Here is a 25,961-nt window from a genome sequence, read left to right on the forward strand (position 1 = left end):
TTTTGTACAGACTTTCATGTTTACCAAAGGGATGACTCCTAATGACTTTTGGTTTGGACAGTTTTGGTTCAGAGCTGCAAACCTAGCTGTAAGAACTAGTCTTATCCACATCTAATTTTTCAGTGATTTGAGCGTCAGAAACACATTTCTTAGCAGCCCCAATAAGTGTAGTGGATTGGCAAGACAAGCTTCAGGGAAGGATATCGGAAAACCTCAGTACATAAAACCAAGATGCATTACCCAAATCTTATAGTGGCATTTCGCCCCTGCACCACATATCCCGTGGACGGGATGAGAATTCAATAGGATAATATGTTGTAGCCCCGTCACTCTGACTATGTGGCACATTGTCAGTCCTTGAATAATTAAACTAAAGCATTGCATGAGCAGAATGCATGAGCCAAATATACAGTAGGGGGGGTGCAATGCATGTGCGTGTATTTCCTGTGTGTGTGCAATAAAATAAGAAACAGAAAGAAAAAAGGTATAATCCCAAGAGGGATTAATAAAAGTACTAGTTTCCTTTCTTCTTATATTCATCATCTTTATCAGGGTTATCCCTGCCATTGTGAGGTTTAGAGGTTTAGCAGCCGAGCCATTTTGGGCAGCTCCTAAGACAAATGAATGTAACTAAAACACTTTCATCAGATCTAATGATTGTAGTTGGACTTCTTTAGCATGTTTTAGCTTTTTGATTGTTTGTTATGTATTATCTGCTATAGCTTTGTCAACGTTTTAGACACAGATATGGTAATAATAATGCTCCAAAATGTGAAAAAGAGACACAAAACTACCCAAAAGAGGATGGCCAACGTAAAGTTTAGTGTCCCAAATTCCCCGTAACGTAACCCCATTTGTACAGGTCCTATCCCCTGACCAATTGGCTATCCTAACCTTAACCACTCAAGGTCAAATGACTAACCCCAACCAATCGAGCTGCTTCGTAGGACGGGTCTTGGTGTGGCCATAGTGGAATTTGGGACACTAAACTGCACACAAACCAAAGAGGACTACAAAGGGACAAAAACCCCAAAAGAGACACAAAATGTATGGGGATATTGCATTTTTTTTTAAATAGAAAAATGTAACACTTTCTTGAGGAAGGACACCTAAAACCCCACGCCAATTACGCACACCTAAGTCTTCCACAAAACCAGGGAGTGTCTCTACTATATGGACAGGGTTCATACCAGGAAGGAGACGGTGTCCTCTGCTCCCATCAGACAGGACTGGTTCTCACTGTCTGACATCCTGCTCTGCTGTCAGCCACAGAAGCTGATGACAGCCTCGAGGGGAAGGAACACACTACATGGAGAGCATCGGCATCCACACAGGTGAACTAAAAGAGAGGAGAGGAAAACACATCTCACTTGTGCTTATTATTTCAAAAGCTCAATTTATGCATGCAGATAAACAGTTTTTTCTTGTAATACTGCATTTTATTTAGGTAAAGGTCAGCTGTCTGTGTTAGGGGGAATACAGGTACATTTGAGGGGTTTTGTAATAAGTAAGTATTGGTATCTTAATGGCACTATAGTCACGAGTCACAACACCCAGCCCTGTTAGTTGCACTGAATCAAATGACAGTTGTGTTGCATACAACTCATATGCACACACAACAACGCTTCCAAAATCATTGGTCTCCCCACCCCTAACCTCTCAGACATTAAAGGTCCCATGACATGGTGCTCTTTGGATGCTTTTATATAGACCTTAGTGGTCCCCTAATACTGTATCTGAAGTCTCTTTTATATAGACCTTAGTGTTCCCCTAATACTGTATCTGATGTCTCTTTTATATAGACCTTAGTGGTCCCCTAATACTGTATCTGAAGTCTCTTTTATATAGACCTTAGTGGTCCCCTAATACTGTATCTGAAGTCTCTTTTATATAGACCTTAGTGGTCCCCTAATACTGTATCTGAAGTCTCTTTTATATAGACCTTAGTGGTCCCCTAATACTGTATCTGATGTCTCTTTCCCGAAATTCAGCCTTCGCGCAGAATTACAGCCACTAGAGCCAGTCCCACAATGAGCTTTCCTTAGGATGTGCCATTTCTGTGTCTGTAGCTACTGAGGAGGAGAGAGGTCGGTAATGTTAACTGTCAATGTGTATGTGGATACATATATATGATGTATGTAAAAAATGTATCAGTCGCTCAGCAATGTAAGTTATGCTTAGTTTCCCTTATCTGCTGAATCGGAATCTAAAGGCTAGAATCTAAAGCCAACATCAGCGTTACTTAACGTTATGTGAGGCTCTGTACGGACAACATATTTACTTAGAATGGACGTAACTCTTATGATATATATATATATAATTTAATGGAAGTTAGCTTTAGTGTTAATATAGCTACACACTAGCCATAAGGAGCAACGTTAGAGCAGCGAAGAAACTAGCGATAGCTACATGCGATAACAGAGGACAGGAGCTGCGGTAAAACAGTGAGCTAAAGAATAACGTTATATGTTTATTAAGCAGAACAGGGAAATCTGAGAGTGACAACAAGCCAACGTCACCTAGCTACACTAGCTAAGTCAAACACCGAATAAACACAGAAAACGTTAACGATACCTCAAACAGTCCCTGTGTGAACAGAACCATCAAAAACACGCCACTATATATTTAATGTTACGCTAGCACAACATATAATTACGTAACGTTAGCTAACAACCACCGTGTTCCTAACTAACCTAACTGCTATGCCTAACTGTAGCCGCGGAGCGCTTTCAGTGTGACACTATACACAGGTGTGTCCCTGGGAAAAAAACGCCGTACCGACAGATGAGTTCCACTCTCCATGGTTCCACTCAGCCTCTGCTCCATGGAAGAGTCACATTCCCCACAGCGCGAAAACTGTACTTTCACATGTGAACCACAACAACACGGTGAGTGTAATTCATATCACACATACGACTGGATACTACTACTACTAACGAAAATCATTCTTGTCATTCTGCGCGGAGCAGCGATTTGTTGTCTGACAAACATGCTTCTTGGTATGCCGGAAAGCAACATCTAGTTGGTTGCCTTCCTACCTTTTATATCAACATACAGTATATCTGACTCAAATGGATAACCACCATGAAGCTTTATGTAAGTTAAGGAAGTGTGCTGTTGCAAATTGTATTTATTTATAAAATAATTTTTTAAAAAGTAAAAATTTGCAAAAGCACAATTCTTTAACTTACATAAAGCTTCATGGTGGTTATCCATTTGAGTCAGTTTGAGTTCAAATAACTTCCTGCTTGCTTGTGTGCAAACTGCAATGTGCTCTGCTGAGGTTTACCTTTGAGACAGAGTTTAATCTATACTCATACACTCTGATCCAGTACCACGCTCCCCTTTTCATCTGGAATACCCAGCATAAATACTGCTTACATTTTCACAGTTTCATCATCTTGTTCCATTGCACATTTTTCGCTCAATTGCACCAGGACCCATTAAGTGACACGTTTTGTTTTGCACAGCTTGACATCTATTCGAAGCAGATGTGCTCATTGTGAACTGTGGTAAACCTAATGGCAGATATACATAAAAAAGGACAGATAAAGGATAGCCATTTTGAGCCCATGTGGCTGGAATTAACATTTTATATAATACTAAAATATTTTATATTATTTGATATACAATTTTATATTTATTAATCACAGTCATGAGTCTGCATTTGTCTTGAGTTTGTCACCTGGTTTTCAAAACAGAAATTAGGCTTGGGTAATGTCTAGTAGATGCCTGGCTTTTGGGAAATCAGCATAGTATCTAGTCCACTATTGGGTTTGTAGCTTTATGTTCTTTTTTCCCCCTCAGAGCCATCATGAAGTTCCACAGCATGAAGATGGATGAGATCAACAAGATTATCCGAGACCTATGGTGCAGCACCTACAGAGGCCAAGGTGCATTTTTGCTTTTACTATGTTTGGTATGTAGTATTTGTGTATATACATAGTTCATCTCCCTCATTCCTCCCTCTCTCTGTGTTTCAACACTCCCTCTTGCCCCCTCTCCAGACATTGAGTACGTGGAGATCAGGTCTGATGTGGACGAAAACTCGTCCGCTGGAGTCAGGAGGGTTTACAACTACAGAGTAGTTATGGTGAAAGGAGACACGGCTTTGGATATGAGAGGATGCTGCAGTGCTGGTCAGAAGGTAAAAGGAAAAAATATTTTCTGTATAAACACATATATTCAATCAAATTCTTGCAGTATTTTCCATTGAATCATGATGTATACAAGTGGAATTAAAAAATCCGTTTGTACTTGTTCTGTCCCCCTAATGTTGCGATGTGTGTCTAGGTGTTGGCGTCCCTGATCATCCGTCTAGCTCTGCAAGAGACCTTCTGTCTGAACTGTGGGATCCTGGCCCTAGATGAGCCCACCACCAACTTGGACCAAGACAACATTGAGTCACTCGCACACGCCCTCGTAGAGTCAGTACATGCACGCACACACACACACACACACACTATCACACACACACACACAATGTTTTTATGCCTCCATGCCGGCGATAGCCGCGGCCGGACGCATTATGTTTTCAGGTTGTCCATCTGTCAGTACGTCTGTCCGTGCTTACGTCCCATTCTTATAAACGTGATACCACAGGAGTCCCTGGAGGGAATTTCTTCAGATTTAGCACAGACGTCCACTCAGGAACAAAAGGGGAGACATTTGTTCAGATACTGATCTATATCCACGACGTTCCACTTCTGGGATTGCTCCGTTGCCGATGGAAATTCCGCCAGATTTCACTCATTTTGTGCCAGATATCCGAGATTCCTTTGTGTTGGCATTTTAAAACTCCGGTCCTCAGATCTCTGCAGGGTAAATCCAGACAGCTAGCTAGACTATCTGTCCAATCTGAGTTTTCTGTTGCACGACTAAAACAACATTTGAACATACACGTTCCACCAAAACAAGTTCCTTCCCGAGGCCATTTTGCAGAGGCGCTGCCCCAAGACTATTCTGATTGGTTTAAAGAAATGCCAATAAACCAGAGCACGTTTTTCTCCCATCTGAATGCTTTGGGGACTAGCCAGACCCTCCTTTGCAGCGCAGTGGAGGAATGTCTGGCAATGCTGAAATGGTGACACAAATCTTAAAACTGTGGTGATTGTATAGATTTTCTGTGCTGGTGGGTCGAAGATGTGAGTGAAGCTTCCATGTTTTGCCAAAAAAGACTTGAATGTCTATGTATTTATTTGTCACGAGAAATCATGTAAAAATAAAATTTCAGTTCAATGTAATGTGTCAGTTTCTTTCAAGACCCTCATACCTTTTTATTAAATTCCTTCAAAGATTTAACTGCAAATATTGAGTCTGGACAGACTTGACTACTTGACTAGTTAGAGGAGGCATAAAGGCAGTAATTCTAGTTACCTCTAAACTTGTGAGGACACTCATTCACATGATGGAAACAGGATCGAGCTAAATGTTCTCACTCCCAAGGTATCAGAAATAGGTCTGAAACTCATTAAGGTCCTCACAAGAATAGAAATACAGAAATACACTCAGTGACTGTGCAACATGCTGGCTCTAATGTATAAGCCTCTTCAACCACATCTCCAGCCTTGCTTTGGATAAACTGATAGACTGACAAAAAGAAAAATACAAAAGGCTGTTCTGATGTGGTGTGTACTAGTACAGTGTAAACAATAATCATTTATTTTTATTTTTATTTTTTTTTATTTCATGTTTATTTGAATAGGGACAGATGCTACGACATAGACATTTGTGCAACAAATCTCCTTCTTTATCTCCATCTTTATAGCTATTGCTAGTTTCCAATGCCTGTCCCTCGTTATGTACTTTATTATTTGCTCTCGCTCTCCCCAGAATCATCGAGAGTCGCTCTCGCCAGCGTAACTTCCAGCTTCTGATCATCACCCACGACGAGGGTCTTGTGGAGCTTCTGGGGCGATCCAACTACATTGAGCACTTCTACCGCATCTGTAAGAACCAGGACCAGAACTCTGAGATCACAAAGTGCAGCATCAACTCCCTCTCGTCCTATCTCCACTGAGCAGTCAAATAAGTCCTTTGGAAATACACAGTAAACCTTGATCTTCTTGTTTAAACATTACTTGGATGATCCCAAATCAAAAACATTTAAAAACAAACTTTATACACTTTAATATAGTCTTGCACCAGTGTTTATATCCTTTATACAGTGTCCAATAGCCATCTGCTGGCCAGCAGTGGCAACAGAAGGATCTGTTCTGCTTAAAGAATTTGGGGAAGTATTGCACTTGGCAGTTATATTTCCATGTTTGCCACTTTGTTTGCTCAAAACGTTCTGTCATAAAATCTCTGGTGAAGGACATGGGCCATTTATGACTTTATTTTTTTACTGGAGTAAGTGAATGCTTGTTTTTTTACTACTAGTATAACGTTTCTCAGCCACCACAACCAAATCATACATCTTATCTCACTGCTGCACACTCGCTGCATTTTTATTTTATTTATTGTAACGAGAGGGAAACCAAAGGGGTGGGCAAAGCAAGTATAAATCTTGTGTTCTCAACCTAGACCTCAGGAGAGCAAGCTGCAAGCTGACAATTGAGGGATCAATTCAAAGACTTGTTACAATAGGTTCTTCTAGAGGTTGACAGCCAACGAGCTAGTATCATGAAGGTGAAGATGTTTCTGATGGTATCCGCTGTGGCACTGCTCGTCGGTCCAGCTGTTGCCAATCCTACTCCTCGCCTTAATGAGAACGGAAGGAGTATAATTGATCTGGTCAACAAATACAATGAATCTCTCAGTAGGGTAAGAGCTCATCTCATAACTGTTTTCTTGCCTGTTAAGCTGTTCTTTTTGCAACAATGTCTTGGTGCATTATCTTGTTAAATCTTTTCATGTAATTAAATACTACTTTCCTAAAGTAAAATAAATTGTCATATTTCTTTTATATTCTACAGGAATACTTTGTAGAGGAAGTGGTTAAAGGCAAATGTGGGGTGAGTAGAGTGTTAGGTCTTTGAAACATTGTTTTGGATTGCTTGTAGTTTAAGTGCTGTGATGTCTGGCAAAACTTAGTAGCAGCAGTATTTTTGACTTATATTTGTGTTAGTCCAGTGTCTGCTTTCTGAAGAAGACGATTTGGAATGGCAAATTAACATGAATTTGTGTGCCTTGTTTCAAAGCTAATTTTAAGCTAAAAAAAGTATTCATGCTTTTGTTCCATACAGGCTTTGTTCTTCTGCAAAGTGTACCATATCCTGCACCACCATCAACACTATGGAAATATGCTTGAAGAGAAGTTGCTTCTGGGAAACTTGAAACAATATATCAATTCCATCACCAAAATGGTAAGAATTCCCTTTGACATAACATTTGCATAATGAGAAGGTCAAATCTGTGTTACGGAGGTTTAGAGTACCACACACACTCTGTACCTTTTAGATAGACAATGCTAATGCAGCTGTAATGTAGAGTGACTTAGGACTTTGGTTTATGTTAGGTAGTACACTGAATTAACTTGATTTCTTGTCTTTCAGGGTAACTGTAAAGAGTTGCTAAAGGATGTGACAGCTTCAGTCATCAAAAAAACAATTCCCAACCTTCTGGAAAACCTCACTGAATGTATCAAGATAAGAGTCATAAAGAGTATTGGGCATTGTTAATAACATAAAGCAAATTGTTGGGGGATATGAATAGAGTTATGAAGTGATTTCTGTTACAGCTTATTTTATTTTATAGTTTGGCATGTTATTGATTGTTTGATTTAGGAGCAACTATACACAGTACAATTACAAAGTTTTCGTAAATTCATATTTAGTAAAACAACAGTCACTGTAGCAACTTGATAAAGGGTCTACGCTCAGGTCTGGGCACATTTATTTTTGTCTTATTACATTGATTTGTGATGATGCTGTACTTTTGATGAGTCGTCTATACCCATTCAGTCCTCACTTGGCTTCACACACATCTGACCTCTTGCAATATAAAACACAAGTCTTATAATGAGTTAAATCACATTTTAACAGCCTGTTAGGAATGCAGCTGAACTATAAGCTTAACCTGTATCTACTAAAGTCCCAAATTTAGTTTTTTTTTGTGTGCCGGAAATGTACCTACTTTTGTATTTAACTTTTGATTTCTTTAAATACATTATATTTGTAGCCTTATATTGACCTTGCATATGATGTAGGCTAGCAATTGGCACTCTCCAACTTAACTCAATATTTGTTGTTTTTCAAAATGGATTAAATCAAGATGTTTTCTGTTTATAAAAAGCATTGCTGAATTTAAAAAAAATAAATAAATGAAAAAAATAACTCTTCAAATGGTCTTTGAGTATGTAAAACGCTGGCTGCTAATTGAGCAGATTGTTTGATCGTTTCCTCTTCTAATAACATGACTCATGGCCCATTTTCCTTTGTTCCTTTATAGCTTGCCTTGCTACAACAATAAATTGCATTCTGTAGGCTTGATGTTGCATTGTTCCTTCATTTTAGAAACCTACAGTTTAATTTTCTGTTCCACTTATGGTTGTACATCAGCACTTAATGCCAACATTTCTTTTATTCATGGACAAATATAGTATTACATTTGTCACATTATTTTTTTACCTTAAAGTTTAATACCCTGGTATCGGAAGTCGTAAGCCATGAATTATTTGTTGCATATGAAATTATGTAAATAAGATAAAAGAGATCCAATAGATTGATAAAGCTTGTTCTGCTTTCTCTGTCTTCTTTGCTTTCTTTACTATATGTCTTTAACATGGGGCAAATCTATGGCCAGGTGTTTCAGATAAAAAGTAGTTTGGTATCTGGGGATCCATAGCCTGACAAGCCAGACCCGCATCCAGATGTTGGGTCTGGGAAATGACCATTGACGGAGCTCAATTCGAGGGGCGGGATAAATGGTTGTCTTTCAAATTCCCTCTGTTCGTAATAGGATAGCGCTACAACCAGGTAGAGCAACAAAGAAGGTAGCGAAGCTAGTTGATAGATTAAACTTTTGCCGTATCCGGTCGGCAAAACTCCGAACACATCTATTTTTAAGAATGATTTCATTGCCGTTCTTTGTTCTTTTCTTAAAGAAAAGCTTAACTCCACTTCTTCCAGAAAACTGCTGTTCACAGCAGCAGCAGCCATAAGCCCCGCCCACCGACTCTATACACGATGTGATTGGCCTGACCAGAGTTTGGTTTTTCCAGCTCGCAAGCTAATGGAGAGTGCCTAGACCCCCTGGCTGCAAATTAAATTTGCTGCCCCTAGGGTGGGTCTAGATTTCTAGACTAGGGGATCCAGGCAAAATAAATGAGGCTGCCATGTGGGCACTTTAAAGCAACTTGGTACACACAAAGCACAAAATCCGGCTATTAAAACAAAGTTTGTGTTCACCTTTACATCTGGGATAACCAGCATTAAATGGAGGTTACACAGTTTAATCCTGTTTTCACTTTAGTTGACGAAAAAAGTCTGATTCAGAAGCCCTATATTGAAGCAAACATTTTATTAATTTGATAACTGCAGTCCTTCATTCAAACTTGAAACTGTCATCTGTAAATATGATGATCTTGCTTTGTGCAAATAATCAAACCCGTTCTTATGAAATAGTTACTAGTTACTTGTTCATTTGTTTATTTTTTAGAAAATGGGAAATCCCGCTTTTATTCTGAAAAGACATAACCGGAAATGCCAGTGTTGTCCCGGTGTCGTCCGAGCGGAACTGTGTGGAAATCGAGTTTCCTGAACGTGACTGTGATGTTGACGGGAACACATGCTGGTTTGTCTTTTTTACAGTCTATGGTTTTGACACAGGCGTAACAGTCGGTAGCGTGAACGTATGCGCTCGTGCTGCCGTGTGCTTGTAAATTAGTGAGCTGATCGCCATGATGCTCGAGAGGAGCAGGGTGACAGTGGTGGCGGATATCTTCTTCATCAGGAGACTCTCATCTAAAGAGGAGGAGGAGGAGAAAATCCACTGTCTTTGCTCCAGAGCCTTTGTGGAGTAAGTTAAGCCTCTCATATCTGTTTTAGAAATAGCTACTGAACAAAGTAAATCAACTAGGGCTGCTCCCTCTTAGTTGATTAGTCGACTAATCGGTGGTTTTGGTCTTAGTCAACTTAGATTTCTTTAGTCGATTAGTCCTGTTTTATGCTTTTTTCATGCTGAATGACTTATTTCCAAGAAACGTACGAGCACATCTCTGGTAAACACAAGAATTAAAGTGGTGCTTTTGCATGACTCTTTGCGGAGAAACTCAGATTTACAGATCTGTAATTGATTGGTCAATACAATTGAATGAGTGTTAGTCGACTAAGAATTTCTTCAATCGAGCAAAGCCCTACAATCAACACTGTTCTGCTCATCAGCCTCATGTATATTTCAATCTTACATTTACAATATTGTTATTAATATATTACCATTTAGGGCTGGGCGATATATCGATATTATATTGATATCGTGATATGAGACTAGATATCGTCTTAGATTTTGGATATCGTTATATCGTGATATGACATAAGTGTCTTTTCCTGGTTTTAAAGGCTGCATTACAGTGAAGTGACGTACTTTTCTGAACTTACCAGACTGTTCTAGCTGTTCTACTATTAATGATTAGTTATCTAAAATCTAAGTGTGAAGATATTTTGCGAGAGCACCAACTGTCAACTCTAGAATATATTGCCGTAATATCGATATCAAGGTATTTGGTCAAGAATATCATTGTATTGTTATACTGTATACTTAACAGTATTTTTTTATATATATATTTCTTCCTGTCCTTTCTGTTTTTATTCTTTTATATGTTAAGTAGAGTGTTGTACTTTGAGAGCAAAGTATTGACCGGAGTCAAATTCCTTGTTTGTTTACGCAAACCTGGCCAATAAAGCTGATTCTGATGAACACAACTTAAAGTTAGACAACTGTGGGCTACTGTAGAATGAAGTGTGGATACATGGCCTTCATCTGCTTTTTTTCTCTTTTGTTTTTTTCCTTGTCTGTGTTCTCTGACTCTGTCCAGGGATCGGGAGCTGTATCGTTCTGATAATAGACTGCTCTCATCGGATCTGGGAGACACTGTAGTCCAAGGTATGTTATACGATTTCCTGTTTTACATTCCACAGTAGGAGGGTGGGTGGTCTCTTTCAGAATACACTGGGGCTTTAGTTCAGATGGTGTTGTTAAAGGTGGAAAATATGCCTTTGGTTACCTTGTTTCAAGCCATTCTAGCGTGGTATAGAAAGCCTGCAGGAAGACTCATCTCGATTTCTGCCAGTTCTCATTAATATTCAACAAGCTAAGCTGTTTGATTTTGATTGGCCAACAGCTAGCCAATGAGAGCCTGGCTGTCAGAATCCTTTACCCAGCCCAACTGGGAGAGCTCATGAATAGTAATGAGCTCAGACAACATGATGTCAGACTGACCAGCTTTTGTAATTGGCCTGATTTCTCCGATTATTTCTTTTCAGTGGCTAGAGCCGACAGAGGAGGTAGCAGTTCATTTTCACATTCACAACATGACACAAACACATATGGACCTAAAAGATTTCAAAAAATGCAAGGAAAAACGCTTTTGTATAGCAGGGCACCTTTTAAAATTCCAGAGTTTGCCAGGTTATCCACTGATTCAATGGCGCATTGGCATGACACACACACACACACACACACACACACACACACACACAGGCTCAATCTACCCCAAAGTTAAAGATGGGCAACACGCATTGCACCTTAAGCGGGTGAAATCAAAACATGTTCTAATATGATTCCATTTGAAATACATTTCTACTCAACTTACAGAAGCAGATGAGGAAGAGGAGGAAGAAGGGGAGGCTGAGGTGGAGGAAGAGGAGGTGTTGGATGAAGAGACTCAGCTGATGGCCAGCATGGGTCTGCCTCTGGCCTTTGCCTGCTCCTCTGACACGAGGAGGGCGGTAAGTCGAACCTGATGCCGGACGTCTGTGCAGTGTTGCGCTGTTTCAAATACCTCTTGTGAAATAAACGTCAAACGGAAATGTCTGGAACACTGTCTGCTGCTGAATGCTGCTTTCTTTGGTCATGTGACAGAGGAGGAGGTCTAACAGGAAGCCTGCCGCACGCTGGGCAGAATCCGCAGAAGAGGAGGAAGAGGAAGACGATCTACAGGTTGACAACAAAGGTAATGCCATTAACTCATTGTGATTATTATCATTTACTAGGGCTGCACAATTAATAGCAATTTTAGTAAAATCGCAATATGGACTAGTGCAATATTAGGAGGGTTTATTTGCAAGTTAATGAATCATAAACCAAGTAGCTCGACCAGGTTCCTCATAATTAGACTACGGGCTCATGCAGTGATTATGTTTACATGCATCGGGTTGAAACTTATTTCACGAAGTAACACTTTTGTTAATTCATTAAATAAGTTTGGATCAATATGTGATTTTTTTATTTATTTTTATTTTTTTACCTACAGTAGTTGAAGAGAAGGAAGCGTGTGATCCACCGGAGGATGGAACACATGGGACCCAAGCTGCTGGCTGGGAAACCTACTGGGGTAAAGAGGAGGACGTGAAAATTAAACATTGGACTATTTTAACATTCGTAGATATGTTTCAGACATTATATGTAGGTGCAACAATCTAAATGTAAAGCGCATGTAATTCCCAATGAAAATGACATCCTCTAATAATCAGTACGCTCATATGGACAGCAAACTAAAATAGTGTCCTGTTTTGCATGATGCACACATCCAATGCCCCCTTTTAGACAAGCAACTCCTTACCTAAATGATCTGACAAGTTCACATGCCGGTCTCATGTCCCAATAAACGCCTGAGTCCAGTGGTGTAGTGTAATGTGTAGAAGTGGGTGTACTGTATATGTAAATTTATGGCCCAGAATGGGACTTTTTTTGGGGGGAAGGGGGGTTGAGCGTCAAAGACTTAATTTCCTGCATTCTGACACACATTTATGAACCAATTTACGGTGGAAATACCTTTTATTTAGCCAATGCAAAGATAAAAGGATAACATTTGACAATTCAAAAAAAAAAGTCCTCCATGCAGAAAAAAAGTGATAGTCTGGCGACCTGTCTAGGGTCTGAATAGGATTAGCGGTTACAGATAGTGGACGGATGGATTCTTATCCGTTTTTTCCTCTGTATCTCCTGAAGCTCAACAGGGTGAAGCTCTGCTGTGGAGCAGCTGGCTGGAGAAACATCCAGAGACTGATCCAGGAGCAGTGGCGGCTCTTTGGGAGGACCCAGAGACAAAAGCTGTCTGGGACAAACATGCCGCCGAGACTTACTACTCCTACTGGGAGCAGTACTCGTATTGGTCAGCACAGGGCTGGACCACTGACCAGTCCGTCTGTGATGGAAACACTGGTGGTGGAGACGCAGCAGCAGCAGCAGCAGCAGGGGTGATGGGCGGATGCATGGAGACGCACACAGAGGAATGGAGGAATGGACAGACTGGGGCTGAGAGCCAACAGACAGAAGAAGAAAAAGACAAAGCTAAGGCTCTTCATGATGACGATGAGGTTTTGAATGATCTGTTTGGACACAACTGCGCATTAGAAGCAGCTGGGAGATCCGACTCGGAGATAGACAGACAGTGTGTGAGTGTGGCTGATGTGGATCACCCTTCTGATGGTGGGAATAGTAACAAGAGACCCGCTGCCTCTTCACAGGACAACACAGCTGAACAGACAGGTAGCAACTGAATGTATATACAGTATATGCGTGTGCAAGACATAGTAAACGAACCCCTCGGATTTCCCTAATCGAGTCATAAAATGTGATCTGATATTCTTCAAAGTCACAATAATGGACACGCTACCTTTGTCTGAAATAGTCACTTAAAAAAAATTGTTGCATGTTTTTGGTGTTTTAAAAGAATTATTTGCTTCCAATATTCATCATCATCATCGTCATCGTCATGTTGGAAAAAGAAAGTGATAGTTTAACCTTATTTTACAACCGTGGCCTCAACCAAATGTTTCCTGCATGTGTTTGATCACATGTCCACATTGGCCAGGAGGCGATATTTTATTGCCACGCCAAGGCTCCGCCCTTCAATAGCGTTCACACACTACTATTGGATAGGCGTCCATGCTTACATGTACAGGTCCTATCCCCTGACCAATCCTCTAACCCTAACCTCACTCGAGGTGAAATGCCTAACCCCAACCAATCGAGCTGCTTCGTAGGGCGGGTCTTGGCGTGGCCATAATGGGATTCTTAATTTTGCGGCCATTTTGAATTCAAACCTTTTCCCCGTACAAAACTCTCTCCCTCTTTCCTGTTTCCTCTCTCTCTCTCTCTCTCTCTCTCTCTCTCTCTCTCTCTCTCTCTCTCTCTCTCTCTCTCTCTCTCTCTCTCGCTCAGACACCTGCAACCACTTGTCTCAGGTGGAAGATGGAGAGTTGTGGCTAAATTTACATCTTTGTTGACCCCTGATTTCACTGTTATTAAGTACATTATTTTATAATTTCGTAATACTGTTTGTGTCACGTTCATTAAGTCAATATTTTTAGACCTACCGTGCAGATCCACCTGGCCGTGCGACATTTCTGTCGCGCCACGCTCCACTTTGTTCCTACGGGTGACGTCAAGCAACTTTTAACGCGCCCGCAAAGCATCCCGGGAAGGCGGCGCTGCATTTGATCTTTTATGCAAATTAATCCGTTGAACGCGACGCGACTATCCAATAGAAGTAGAGCACAGGGGCGACTGGGGAAAGTCTCTCGCGCGTCCTTTGTTCTAGACGTCCTACTACAAAATAGCTCAGGAAACTTCAGCGACACCACGCTTCAGTCGTGTCGCAAAAGTGGATCTGCAGCGTTAGTATCACACATTAGGGTTGTAGTGAGGGTTTTGAAATAATGCTAATATGTGCTATAATGTGTATTTGGTCTGAGTTGTGCTGGTAAATATCTCGTGCGTTTTGACTCAGATTCCCAGCAGCCCTCCGGCAGCTCTAACAGACCGTACGGCTCAAGGAATAAGATGCCAAATAGAGAAGATGATGACGATGATGACAAACCCCCAGAAGGAGGACATGCTAAAGTCAAACGCAGGTGAATTTGTACTTTTTGTGTGTTGAATTAAGGAAATGTTTGCAAAAAGAAATGCAACACGCACAAAAAATCCATAAGAACATGCTTTTCCTGTGGGCCTAAACTGCTTCAAATGTATTTCTTGAATCCGTGTTTTCTGTTTGCAGTCATGAGCTGGATGTGGAAGAGAGCCCACATCTGACACCTGAGGAAGCCTGGAGCAAACTGGGACTCAAACGCAACCCAGAGCCTCTGTAAGTCTGATCGGTCACGCTGCTGTGTTTTTGGTTCCGTTTTCACTTTCACTTGCGCTTTAAACATCTTTTGGAAGTGTGTCAGAAGTGAAGCGGCCTCCAGCAGACACATCTTGATGCTGTTCCACATTGTTTTTACATTCAGACGGCTTAGGTGCAGCACAAAAAATGCTAAGGCACGCTGTGCTTAATCCGTAAAGTGGCAGGGAAAACCCTAAATTCACGTATGTACAGTCATATATCAGGGATATAACGTCATCCAGTAACTACTATTTCTCAACATGCTGTAAAATATGAAAGTAACCAGTACAAATAACTTATTGAAGAGCTGTTACAATGGACTGCATTAGTTTTAGCTAGGCCGACCTAATAAACTGCCAGCTGAGTGTATATGTACAGTGGAAAACCAGAGTGATTATTGAATGAAAACTGTGAGATTTGGTATTAATGGTATTCATTTCATTCTACAGGGTTTGCGCGGGGTCTTAAAGGCGCACTATGAGTTCCTGCATGGTCACTTCTGTTGACGTTCCAAGTAAATTTCAAACAAAACAGAGCAAGCTCGCCCCTTCCCCCCCAATGTTTCCGTAACTCTCATGACTAACTGACTGTCACTGTCACTGTCACTAACCCCCACACCCTCCCCCAACCATCTTGTCGGTGATTGGCTGGAACGTGTGCCTATCCTGTGCACCATAGTGTTTGTTTGACGTTTACGACCCCTGTGTTATCTCCCGAGACCGGGCTTTTTCAGTGTATTCAAGGGGCAGGCAGCTAGCAGATCAAGGAGAGATGCCTACGATTTGAGACAGCAATGAAATCGCACTGAAACCATGCAGGAACTCAAAAGTCTTAAAAAGTCAAACATTTGCAAATCAAAATTTTAATTTAAAAGTCTTAAATTCGCTGAAGAATTGGGTTCTAGGTCTTAAATCATTTCAAACAGGTCTACATTTTCTCATTGAAATGCTCCTGCCGTGCTTTACAATGTAGTTTTTCTCCCCCGTGGTGTTGTAGTTCTTTCTTTCCCTACTCCAAAAATGATTCGCTGAATTACAAACACAAATGAGAACAACATATCGCAGCCGAGTGCAATAACGCATGAGTCGCCTTCGGATCGTTTATTATTCTTCAGCTATTGGGAAGGGCAAGTTTAGCCATGTTTCCGGACTCTGATATTTACTTTTTTTTAATTATTTTTTTTTATGTCGTGATATAGGTCTTACATTTAATTTATAATGGTCTTAAAAAGGTCTTAAAAAGTCTTACATTTGACCTGGTGAAACCTGCAGAAACCCTGTACTAGCTGAGAGTCATGTATGTATGTATGTTAAGGGGCATGGTGTGTACACATGTTGAAGCAGTCATCACACCGTAAATGTCTCTCAGGATTCGGTGGTATTTCTGTTTGTGTCTCAGGTTCGACAGCGTGTTAAGCTTCAAAGGCGGTGCTGGTCGGAAGCATCAGAAGCAGCGGTGGGCTAAGAGAGCGGTCCGCAGCACCAGCAAACACATCAGGTTCCCAGAAACGTGTGGAGACGAGAACACACAGCCACGGATCAGCAGCTCCCTCACCAAGGTACCGCCTGCAAACGGTTGAAGGGTTTACACTGTCTGAGACGCCTGTCACACTGGGCACAGAGCAAGGCAGCTTTGTCTGGAAGGAGGTCAGGGCTCTAGACTAAGGCTACGTTCACACAAGTCTTAATGCTTAATTCAGATTTTTTTGCTCCAATCCGATTTTTTTGCTTGGCTGTTCACATGACCTTTTAACATGTGGCCTATATCAGATTCCAGTGTGAACTGTTTGCGGTTTCGAACTGACCCGCATGCGCAAAAGAACAATAACAATGACGTCAGACGCAGCTAGGCCTGTCACGATAACAAATTTTGCTGGACGATAAATTGTCTCAGAAATTATTACGATAAACGATAATATTGTCATCGAGAGACCATTTGCATCTAATATAATGATAATGGCATAATAATGCAGGTACACCTTTTCAAAGATCAATATACTTATTTCTAAAGAATATTTAACACTGGAACTGGAAGACATTTTAAATATCCACAATATGTCTTTGATCTCCTTCAGTATGTCGTCTTTCACGCTGATGTACAGTTGTGGGATTGCCGTTTGTGACACGTAAGTTCTCAGACTACAGACTCTCTACTACATTTTACAATTATTTAACACTAAATATTAAATTTAAATAATATATAATTAATAAATTAAATCTATGTAAATGTACCAAAATAGTTCTGTTTTTCAGTCTTCATTTTGGCGAAGGTGCGGCTTCTGCTCCTCTTCAGGTCGGAGCTTCGTGGGGGCGGGCACACACACACACACACACACACACACACACACACACACACACACACACACACACACACACACACACACACACAGTCCGTGGACAGCTGTAGGCTTGTACCGTTAATGTTCTGTGCATTGTCGGACACATGCAGCCACTTTCCTGAAACCGCTTGCGAGACTGACTAGTCCAGCGGCGTGTATGTCCGAGCCTGTCTCCCCCCCGCCTCCACCTGCAGGTTGTCAGCTGTGTGGTTTGGAATGAAAGGGAGAAAACGGGACGCCGAGTAACACGGTGGATATCGCTCATATACTTTTTTTTTTGACGGCGCCTTAACTGCAAAGTGCTGCGGGAAACCCTGCTCCAACTCTCAACTAGCGTTTTTCTGTCTCTCTCTCTCGGCCTGGAGTCCCGCCCACACAAAGACCATGCGACTGACAAGAGGGTTCACTCCTCGTTACGCTCAGGAACCGAGAGTGTTCCTCCAGTCTCTCTGGTAGAGAGAGACGAGGAAAACAAACAAACAAACAAACATGCAAATGGGAATTATCGCGGCCGGAAAAATTATCGAGCTCATTTTTTTTTTATCGTGCGATAACTCGATTTATTGACTATCGCGACAGGCCTAGACGCAGCACGCTGTCGCACTAAAGTTAGGGAGGTTATGGAGGAAGTAGGCATTGTCGCTTTTATTTCAAAATGTGTGTGTAATGGCAGCCGTAACATTAATGAGCATACACTAATTAGGTCTAACGCCTCCCTCTCCCTCCATTGACTTGCTCCATCACCTTTCTCCATCACTGTTCTCCATTTTGTAGGTCTAGTCAAGTTTTTAATTTTACGGTCTGTGTCTAGGGCTAACTCCCGCGGGCGCAGAATTGTGACAAATGCCGATGTAGAGGAGGAAGGTCTGGCAATGCGAAACAAGAGTTGGATTAAAACCACATTTAGTTTCCACACTAGGGCACTATATGAGTTTTTGTGAAAGGAAGCATCTATTGAACATCTTTACATGACAATTACCTGAATGACGGTAATCCGTATTAGTTGGCTGCAACCATGCTATGCTTTTCTCCCAATCTTTAGCTTGGTGTTTTAAAGATGCAAAAAACAAAATATTCCAAACTGCACATCGGTCCGCTATGAGGTTTTATCAACCACATTAGAGCATTTGAACTCCCATCTGGCTTGTGTTGAGATGTAGAAGAAAAGGAAGGGAGCTGGGAGGGTTAAACCACCCCTATGGATTATTTATGACAGTCAGAAATGTAAAGTAGCCGAATGTTTTATTAGTTTGAATGTCACATAGAAGACTGTTTGTTTGTTTCGCAGGTCAAAAACTTCCTTGAAAAGAACTGGAGAGAGACACAGATGACTCCATGTAACCAGGGTGAGATGGGAGGAGGAAGCACACAGGAACCCGAGGATAAGCCTCCATTTCTGAGAAAAGTAACGGGAGAAGAAAGGAAGACGAGCAGAGAGAATATGAAAAGTGCTGAGGAAGGAAATACAGAGGCTGTGGAAGAAGATGGTTCTAATTCTCTGTCCAGTTTAGATGCAGAGCAAACTCTCAACTCTGCTACTGGGACTGTGGCTAGTGAGAGGATGGAAGAGGAGGAGGATCAGCCCGGTAGACAGCTACCAAGTCTAGAAATTCCTGACTTTCTTATATCTGAAACACCTGAAGGCAACAGTGGTAAGCATATACTGTCAAATGATTCAGATGGCATATATGTTTTTTTTTTTTTTTTTTTTAAATAAGACAATCCTGGTGAAAATTGGTGCACTCTAATAATGAATAATGCGTATTAATGTGTGTGTAGAGTTAAGCGTGAAAAATGGAAAGAAGCCAAAGAATAAGAAGAGTAAACGAGCGAGGAAGCAGCCGGTCCCAGCAGAAATGGCGGCTGAACCGGAACTGGCTAAATACTGGGCTCAACGCTACAGACTCTTCTCTCGCTTCGATGAAGGGATCCGGCTGGACCGAGGTCAGGCTGCACTCAAGTTATCTGTAGTAAAAAGTACCAACTAATATTCCTTTGACTTTCGTTACTTTAATAAAGCCTTTGTTGTTGTGTACTTGTGTTTTTGAGCATTTTTAAAAATGACTTTTTCTTTATTTTAAGTATTGTACTTTGTTACATTTTAAGACATTTTATAACTTTTTTATATTAATGAACGTCCGTTATATTTAAGCCATTGCTCATTTGATTTTCTACAACGCTAATTTAGACTATCAGCTCCACCCAACTCTCTCTGGATTCCTCACTATGGCTGTGTTCAGAAACTGTTGTTGCAGAAACTCGAGTGAAGATAATGACCTCTTCTGAAGAGTCCACCATGTTTTTTTTAATCCTCCGTGTCCTCCTTGGCTACTAGCAACTGTGTGGAGAGGGGGGGGGGCATGGTGGCGCGATCATGGAAGGCTTGTGTCATGTGGATGCACTGAAAGTTTTGTTGTCATTACTTAGAATTCCTCATGGGGGCGACAGAAACTACGCACTATAGCTTTAAATCCCTCTTATGGTTCTTTAACACGCAGACTTTCTTAGATTCTGTCTGACACGCACATCTTTATCATTGTTGTGTGTTTCAGAGGGCTGGTTCTCTGTGACACCGGAGAGGATCGCTGAGCACATCGCCCTCAGGGTGGAGCACAGCTTCCCGGACTCTCAGCTGGTCATAGACGCCTTCTGTGGTGTGGGAGGAAATGCCATCCAGTTCGCCCTCACTGGAAAAAGAGGTAAGTGTGTGAGTGTGTGTATGTTCTTGCACCTCCATTCACCTCTATCAGTGCACAATATCAATGGTGATACATTTTTTTTCATCAGTATCTTTTTGTCTGGCACCGACTTCTACGAGAATAGTTTAGGATGTAGTTAGTTTTATATTTTAAGAAAGAACTATGCTTAAGTTTTTATGTCATGAATTAAGTACTGAATGGTATTTGTCCTATATTTTTCTTACTGTCGTTTTAATGCCCCACTACAGGCTGGCTGTGGTTGATAATGGTCTTCTGGTCTACTATTAACACATTATCTACTACATTTTATCACAGATATATCAGACAGCGATACGAGTAGTGGACTTTTCTCTCTGTGTTTTTGTGTTAGTTTAAATCCTAGCCTTAACATTAGATTTATCAAGTACTCTAGTAAAACAAATCATTCCGATAATTTAAGTGACTCCTAATGAAAGCATGTATCAGCATTAATTTGAGATAGAAATATTTTAACTTTTGTTATGTGTAAAGATGAAAAAGAATAGGTGTGAGTCTAAAATAACTAAGGTATATCAACAACTGTGTGTCATCTGCATAAATGTTGTATTTTACATTATAATGAGTAATAATTTGCATCCCAAAGGGAGCATGTATAAAGAAAATAGAACAGGGCCCAGAATGCTCCCTTGAGGAACTCCATAATTAATTTCAAGTGTGGAAGAACATATAAGCCTCTGAATTGCCTCCATGTTTTAATGTTTCTGTTTTAACCCTGTGATTGACTGTTCAGTGTCAATCCTAATGATGATATGAATGAATGATAAGATTGGAAATTCTTCTTTCTGCTGCTGTGTTCCTTTTCTGTGTCATACTCTCAGTCCTGGCCATTGATATCGACCCGGTGCGCTTGAACTTGGCACGGCACAATGCTATGGTTTACAGCGTCGCTGACCGAATCGACTTCCTTCAAGGGGACTTTCTTCAGCTGGCACCCCGTCTCCGTGGCAATGTGGTCTTCCTTTCACCACCATGGGGAGGGCCAGACTACCTGACTGCTGAAGTGTTTGACATCAAGACTATGATGCAGCCCGATGGATATCCTTTGATGTAGAAGCAGGGAGGATGATAGAGCCTTACTGACAATGGTTTATCTGCTATGGGAGGAAGGACAGAATGACAATAAGAGTCCTTAAAGGAAAATTCCCATTTATTACATGGGAATTGGCCATAATTTCTATTAGTCTACCCTTGGATGTTTATTTTTTTGGTTTTAAAATATGTGCTGGTCCTAACTGGAGTGTGTGTCACAAGCTATGAGGCCTGAGGATGGCCAGTGTTGGATATGAACTTTGCTGTGTATATTCATGGTCTCGAGAGGATGACCCCCTAAATCTTTCCTCTAGCAACATCAACTGCACATCATTTGCACTTTTACACATATATCAAAGTCTAATGGGCAGATTGTCATTAGATTTACAGTACTGAGGGTGAACCTTTTTACTTTGGACACTCCTCGAGTTCTCCTGTAGCATTTGCCCTCTGGACAAAATGTCAGCTCTATACAAAAGAAATAACACTTTATATCTACTCTCCATTTAATCCGAAATGCAGCTTCAAAATAGAAATGTTTTGAAAAAGTGGATTGTGTTTGTATTAAATATTGGTTTTCATCCTTAACTATAGACACATTTGAGATATTCCGCCTGGCCAAACTGATATCAGACAACATAGTGTACTTCCTGCCTCGCAATGCTGACATGGATCAGGTCTGTATGTTCACTCTTTATGTGTCTGGATGCATGAGTGGTGAACAGGCCATTATTTATTCAGGGTTTGTCCTGGCTCTGAATGGGCCTTTGGGGGTGGGGGGGGACTACGCACCGCAGTAAGCATGATCGGGCCACGTACAGTAAAGGCCATGAGTCTGTGTTACCTTATTTGACAGAAGTCTATGCATTTTCTTGTTATTTCTGACAATTTCATTTATGCAACGTAGAAAAGCTTTTTTGAACACTTCTTTTTGTCGGGCAGGTGCGTAAGATATGATCAAAAGTAGCAGATCAGAATTTTTTTGAGAAAATCCCGCACACTGACCATTACACAAGCAATAATTTATTAAGGAGAAAATTACAACGTTTGGGTCTCAGACCTTCATCAGGTAAATTTAATTTAAAAACATATATATATATATATATAATGCTGGTGTAATTAAAACCCCAATTAACAAAATGTAATTTTATATTAAAATAAATCACCGGGATAGTCCGGCACAGCCTGACCCTGGTGATAAAACTGAGATTAGCTCTCATATTCAAGTTTATGTTCTGTTTGTTTAACGGTTGTTTGGTAAATTGCTCTTAAACACATACTAGAGAGGATTTAAATTGCTATTTTTAATTTCAATTCTTGTCATTTTGTGGCTGGCTAAAACCTCTTTGGGGCGCGCCAAAAATTCCTCTATGCAGGAAAAACCCTGGTTATTGCACAAGAACACCAACATAATTTACTATGTGATAAATGCCTGCTTGCTGGGAAAGGTCACAGAGCACAATGTTTAAGCTACAACTCAAGAGAACCTTTAAAATAGTTCAGTTTGTTACATTACATTACACAATTAAAACTAGAACTGTAAGCAGGTATCCTGGGGTCTGAGCACCTGATGCACTGACCTGGGCATCCTTTCTCTTACATTGTAATACATTATTTTACTAAATTTGGTATCACAGTGGATGTGTATATTCCATTTGCTGACATATAATGAATTAATTGGTGAGCTTATGGCATACATATGTTAAAGCACCACCTAATGTAAGATTTTCACCATATTTGGGATGGTTAATCTGAAGCACATACTGAATGGGATTTAATTTGGGTTTATTTGGAGAATGTACTGGTACATACATTGTAATGCTAATGTATTAAAGGGGCATGTTAGATTTATTAGCTGTTAACAAAACCTGTTACAGCAGCACTTTTTGATAGATTTTCACCAAATTTGAAAACTCATGGGACAGATAGTCTAGCTAGCTGTCTGGATTCACCCTGCAGAGATCTGAGGAGAAGTTAACCATAGTCCTCAATAATAGACCGGACTTTAAAATTCCAACACAAAGAAAGCGGAAGGAAACGTACATCGGCGAAAAGACGTGCATCCGGCGGGATTTCTGTAATCTTGCGCAACGTGATATCACGATAACGATATTGAGTGGATATATCACGCACCCCTAGTAATATATTATCTCCATGTCCATGTTTCCACAGATAGCCTCTCTGGCTGGTCCAGGAGGGAAGGTGGAGGTGGAGCAGAACCTCCTCAACAACAAGCTGAAGACCGTGACTGCTTACTTTGGCAGCTTGATAAAGTCCGACAGCTAGTAACGCTGGCAAAGCCATACATCAATGTGGATTTCTACCTCCGCTAAATGAGAATGGAAGACAAATTGTACTTTTCCTCTTTTACTCTAATTATACTAGAGATTCCATTCAAGTACTAGAAAGTACAACAATTTTACCCTACTTTTTTTTTTAACTTTTTGTCATCACACTTTGGTCATATGCAAATAAGAATTTTTTCTGACTGAATCTGATGATCACAAGTTACCTTTTATGACCACCCTGCAGGTCTTGAGTTTTATGAATAATAATGTGATTGTGTCCTTTTTTTATTGTAAATTAGGTATGACAATAAATGTTTTTTTTTTTTTTAGAATGTTTGTTGTCATCTTCGTTGTTGATATTACAACATTGCACTATACCATCAGGTGGAGTGGAGCATCTAAGGACTGTTAAAGAGTAAGGTGACCAGACGTCCCGGTTTGACCGGGACAGTCCCGATTTTTAATTGCTTGTCCCGAGTCCTGACAAAAGCCTGTCGGGACGCTAAAATGTCCCGGTTTACACCAGGAGCGGAGTCAGCCGATTTTGCCGTGTCTTCAGCCCCGAATGTTTTGAGTGTAGCCCCGAATGTAACTTTGTCCAGTTTATTTTTCCGAGGCGAATAGAACGGGCAGCTACGTGCGGGGTCCGACCATGCTATATTTGTTGCTATCACCTAGCAACCGTCTCTCCGTGAGGAAAGCTGTGAAAGAGGTGAAGTTTTCGGAGGAATCGTAGCTAAATCAGTCTAATACAGTGATGCCATCAATACAAAGTTTAGAGCGCAATACTAATGATTTAGTTTGAAGTTCCCGTGACGTGATGTTTCCAGTCCACGGTTCAGACTCAACCACACGGAGCTCTGAAGCAGACCTGTGGGTCTCTTAGTGTCCACTCTCTCTGTAAAATGCAGCGCAGCTTCAGGTTCATGGACGCGCTCAGCTGTGGACATGCTGCGGCAGATGTGTTGCGTTTGTGCTCCGTGTATTTCTGTAGTTTCGGGTTTCCACCTCCGACGTAGAGCAGCGTACAGCCACTTCCATAGCTAAACATTCAGAGACCAGAGACCCAAACGGGGCTCTGTGTCTGTCAGAAGGTCTGAGATCTACCGTATCAGCAGAGCAATCACGTAATGCACAGCAGACTATGGTGCAGGTATAGATTATTTTCTGAAATATAGCTTGGGATTTTATTCTTGTAATTGCCTAATATCACTTTATTTTTCTCAAAATATCACGACTCCTCCAAATCACAGAGAACACAGATATACTGTGTTTATATACTTTGAATGTGCACAAAGTTTTGGACAAGAGCAGTAAATCTTGCTCAAACATCTGAAATATTACAGTCCAGGGGTTTATTAATACATTAAAATGAATGAATGTATCATTGAGGTGAATAATTGTCATATGCACATTAAGGAGGTTACTTAACCAACAAAAGACGCAAAACAGGAGGTAAGAGTAAATGATGCCTATAGGCTACATGTGTGCTGACTCAGATATAATTAGAAAAGTCCATCCAAAGGAGAATAAATAATTGAAAGCAATACAGAATGCAGCCTTACTGCAATATATTCCATTATGTTTTTATATTTGGATTGTAATCTGTTTCTCTTTACATAACGATATTAACAGCATACATTGATTCAGAAAAAGGTAGAAATAAGTGCATAAAAATTCACCAGAATGCAGGAAATTAAGTGTTTAATGCTCAACATTTTCAATAAATCATTTTAATTACTTTGCTGTTATTGCAATAAATAACACTTAAAAAAATCTTTTTTAGAAAAAATCTCAACATAAATCTCACACTAAACTGAAAAAGGCTGTTACTGCAATTTTGTTAATTTCACAGGAAAAAACACTTATTAGACGAGGAGCCTAGGATCAAAATAATGACATTACTATCTGTGTCTGAACAGGGCTGGCACATGTTCACGTTAAAAAGCGTGTGCGTGCACAAACACACTACGGTCACGCGCAAAGTGTCCCGGTTTTAGCTCCAGGAAATCTGGTCACCCTATTAAAGAGACAGGGGACAAACAAGTACAGGCCTTTTAATTTCATACTCAAATGAAACATTTAATATTCAGATTATAACTTCTTTAAATGGTGTTTATTTTTTTATTAGTGTTGGTTGTTTAGAGCAGCTGTTCTCAAACTTTTTCACATCAAGGACCCCTAAATTGACACATATTAGACCACAGACCCCCTGATCTGATAAGACTTTTTCCCATGTTTTATTACAGAAAGTAAATGACACCCGTGAGCAACATATTCATTCAATCTGTCATTGT

General features: G+C 40.6%; 3 protein-coding genes across 8 annotated transcripts in view; 2 read left to right on the forward strand and 1 right to left on the reverse strand.

The window, feature by feature from the left end:
• tmem68 (transmembrane protein 68) overlaps window positions 1–2,850 on the reverse strand; it is an 11,528-nt gene extending 8,678 nt beyond the window's left edge. For 2 of the 3 annotated variants that reach the window (XM_028594167.1, XM_028594169.1), the window contains exons 1-2: window positions 2,575–2,747; window positions 1,191–1,339 (exon numbers count right to left, since the gene is read on the reverse strand). In XM_028594167.1, the coding sequence (XP_028449968.1) occupies window positions 1,191–1,250 (60 nt within the window). In that variant the 5' untranslated portion in view covers window positions 1,251–1,339; window positions 2,575–2,747. Of the gene's footprint in view, window positions 1–1,190; window positions 1,340–2,574; window positions 2,748–2,778 lie in introns of those variants that run through there. The other variant, XM_028594168.1, reaches the window with a different exon arrangement.
• On the forward strand, window positions 2,726–6,317 carry LOC114565869 (DNA repair protein RAD50). 3 transcript variants are annotated; one of them, XM_028594172.1, is made up of 5 exons: window positions 2,733–2,888; window positions 3,808–3,893; window positions 4,008–4,147; window positions 4,294–4,427; window positions 5,833–6,317. In XM_028594172.1, exons 2-5 carry the CDS (start codon window positions 3,815–3,817, stop codon window positions 6,017–6,019), a joined length of 540 nt encoding a protein of 179 aa, XP_028449973.1. In that variant the 5' UTR covers window positions 2,733–2,888; window positions 3,808–3,814; the 3' UTR covers window positions 6,020–6,317. The 3 variants fall into 3 exon arrangements, with proteins under 3 accessions (XP_028449971.1, XP_028449973.1, XP_028449972.1); XM_028594170.1 differs by lacking the exon at window positions 5,833–6,317 and having other exon boundaries at window positions 2,726–2,888; window positions 4,294–4,753; XM_028594171.1 differs by lacking the exons at window positions 2,733–2,888; window positions 5,833–6,317 and having other exon boundaries at window positions 3,828–3,919; window positions 4,294–4,753.
• A 3,335-nt stretch (window positions 6,318–9,652) lies between these two features.
• tgs1 (trimethylguanosine synthase 1) lies at window positions 9,653–23,992 on the forward strand. 2 transcript variants are annotated; one of them, XM_028593272.1, is made up of 15 exons: window positions 9,653–9,960; window positions 10,976–11,043; window positions 11,755–11,888; window positions 12,022–12,112; window positions 12,413–12,493; window positions 13,111–13,650; window positions 14,894–15,017; window positions 15,164–15,250; window positions 16,670–16,829; window positions 18,898–19,261; window positions 19,389–19,553; window positions 20,162–20,308; window positions 21,166–21,382; window positions 21,975–22,053; window positions 23,549–23,992. In XM_028593272.1, the coding sequence occupies exons 1-15, from the start codon at window positions 9,842–9,844 to the stop codon at window positions 23,660–23,662; spliced, it is 2,490 nt and encodes an 829-aa protein (XP_028449073.1). In that variant the 5' UTR covers window positions 9,653–9,841; the 3' UTR covers window positions 23,663–23,992. The 2 variants fall into 2 exon arrangements, with proteins under 2 accessions (XP_028449073.1, XP_028449074.1); XM_028593273.1 differs by having other exon boundaries at window positions 12,416–12,493.
• Window positions 23,993–25,961: the final 1,969 nt, after the last annotated feature.

Source organism: Perca flavescens, chromosome 12 (genome assembly GCF_004354835.1).
Source record: "Perca flavescens isolate YP-PL-M2 chromosome 12, PFLA_1.0, whole genome shotgun sequence".
In the NCBI taxonomy this organism is placed as follows: domain Eukaryota; kingdom Metazoa; phylum Chordata; class Actinopteri; order Perciformes; family Percidae; genus Perca; species Perca flavescens.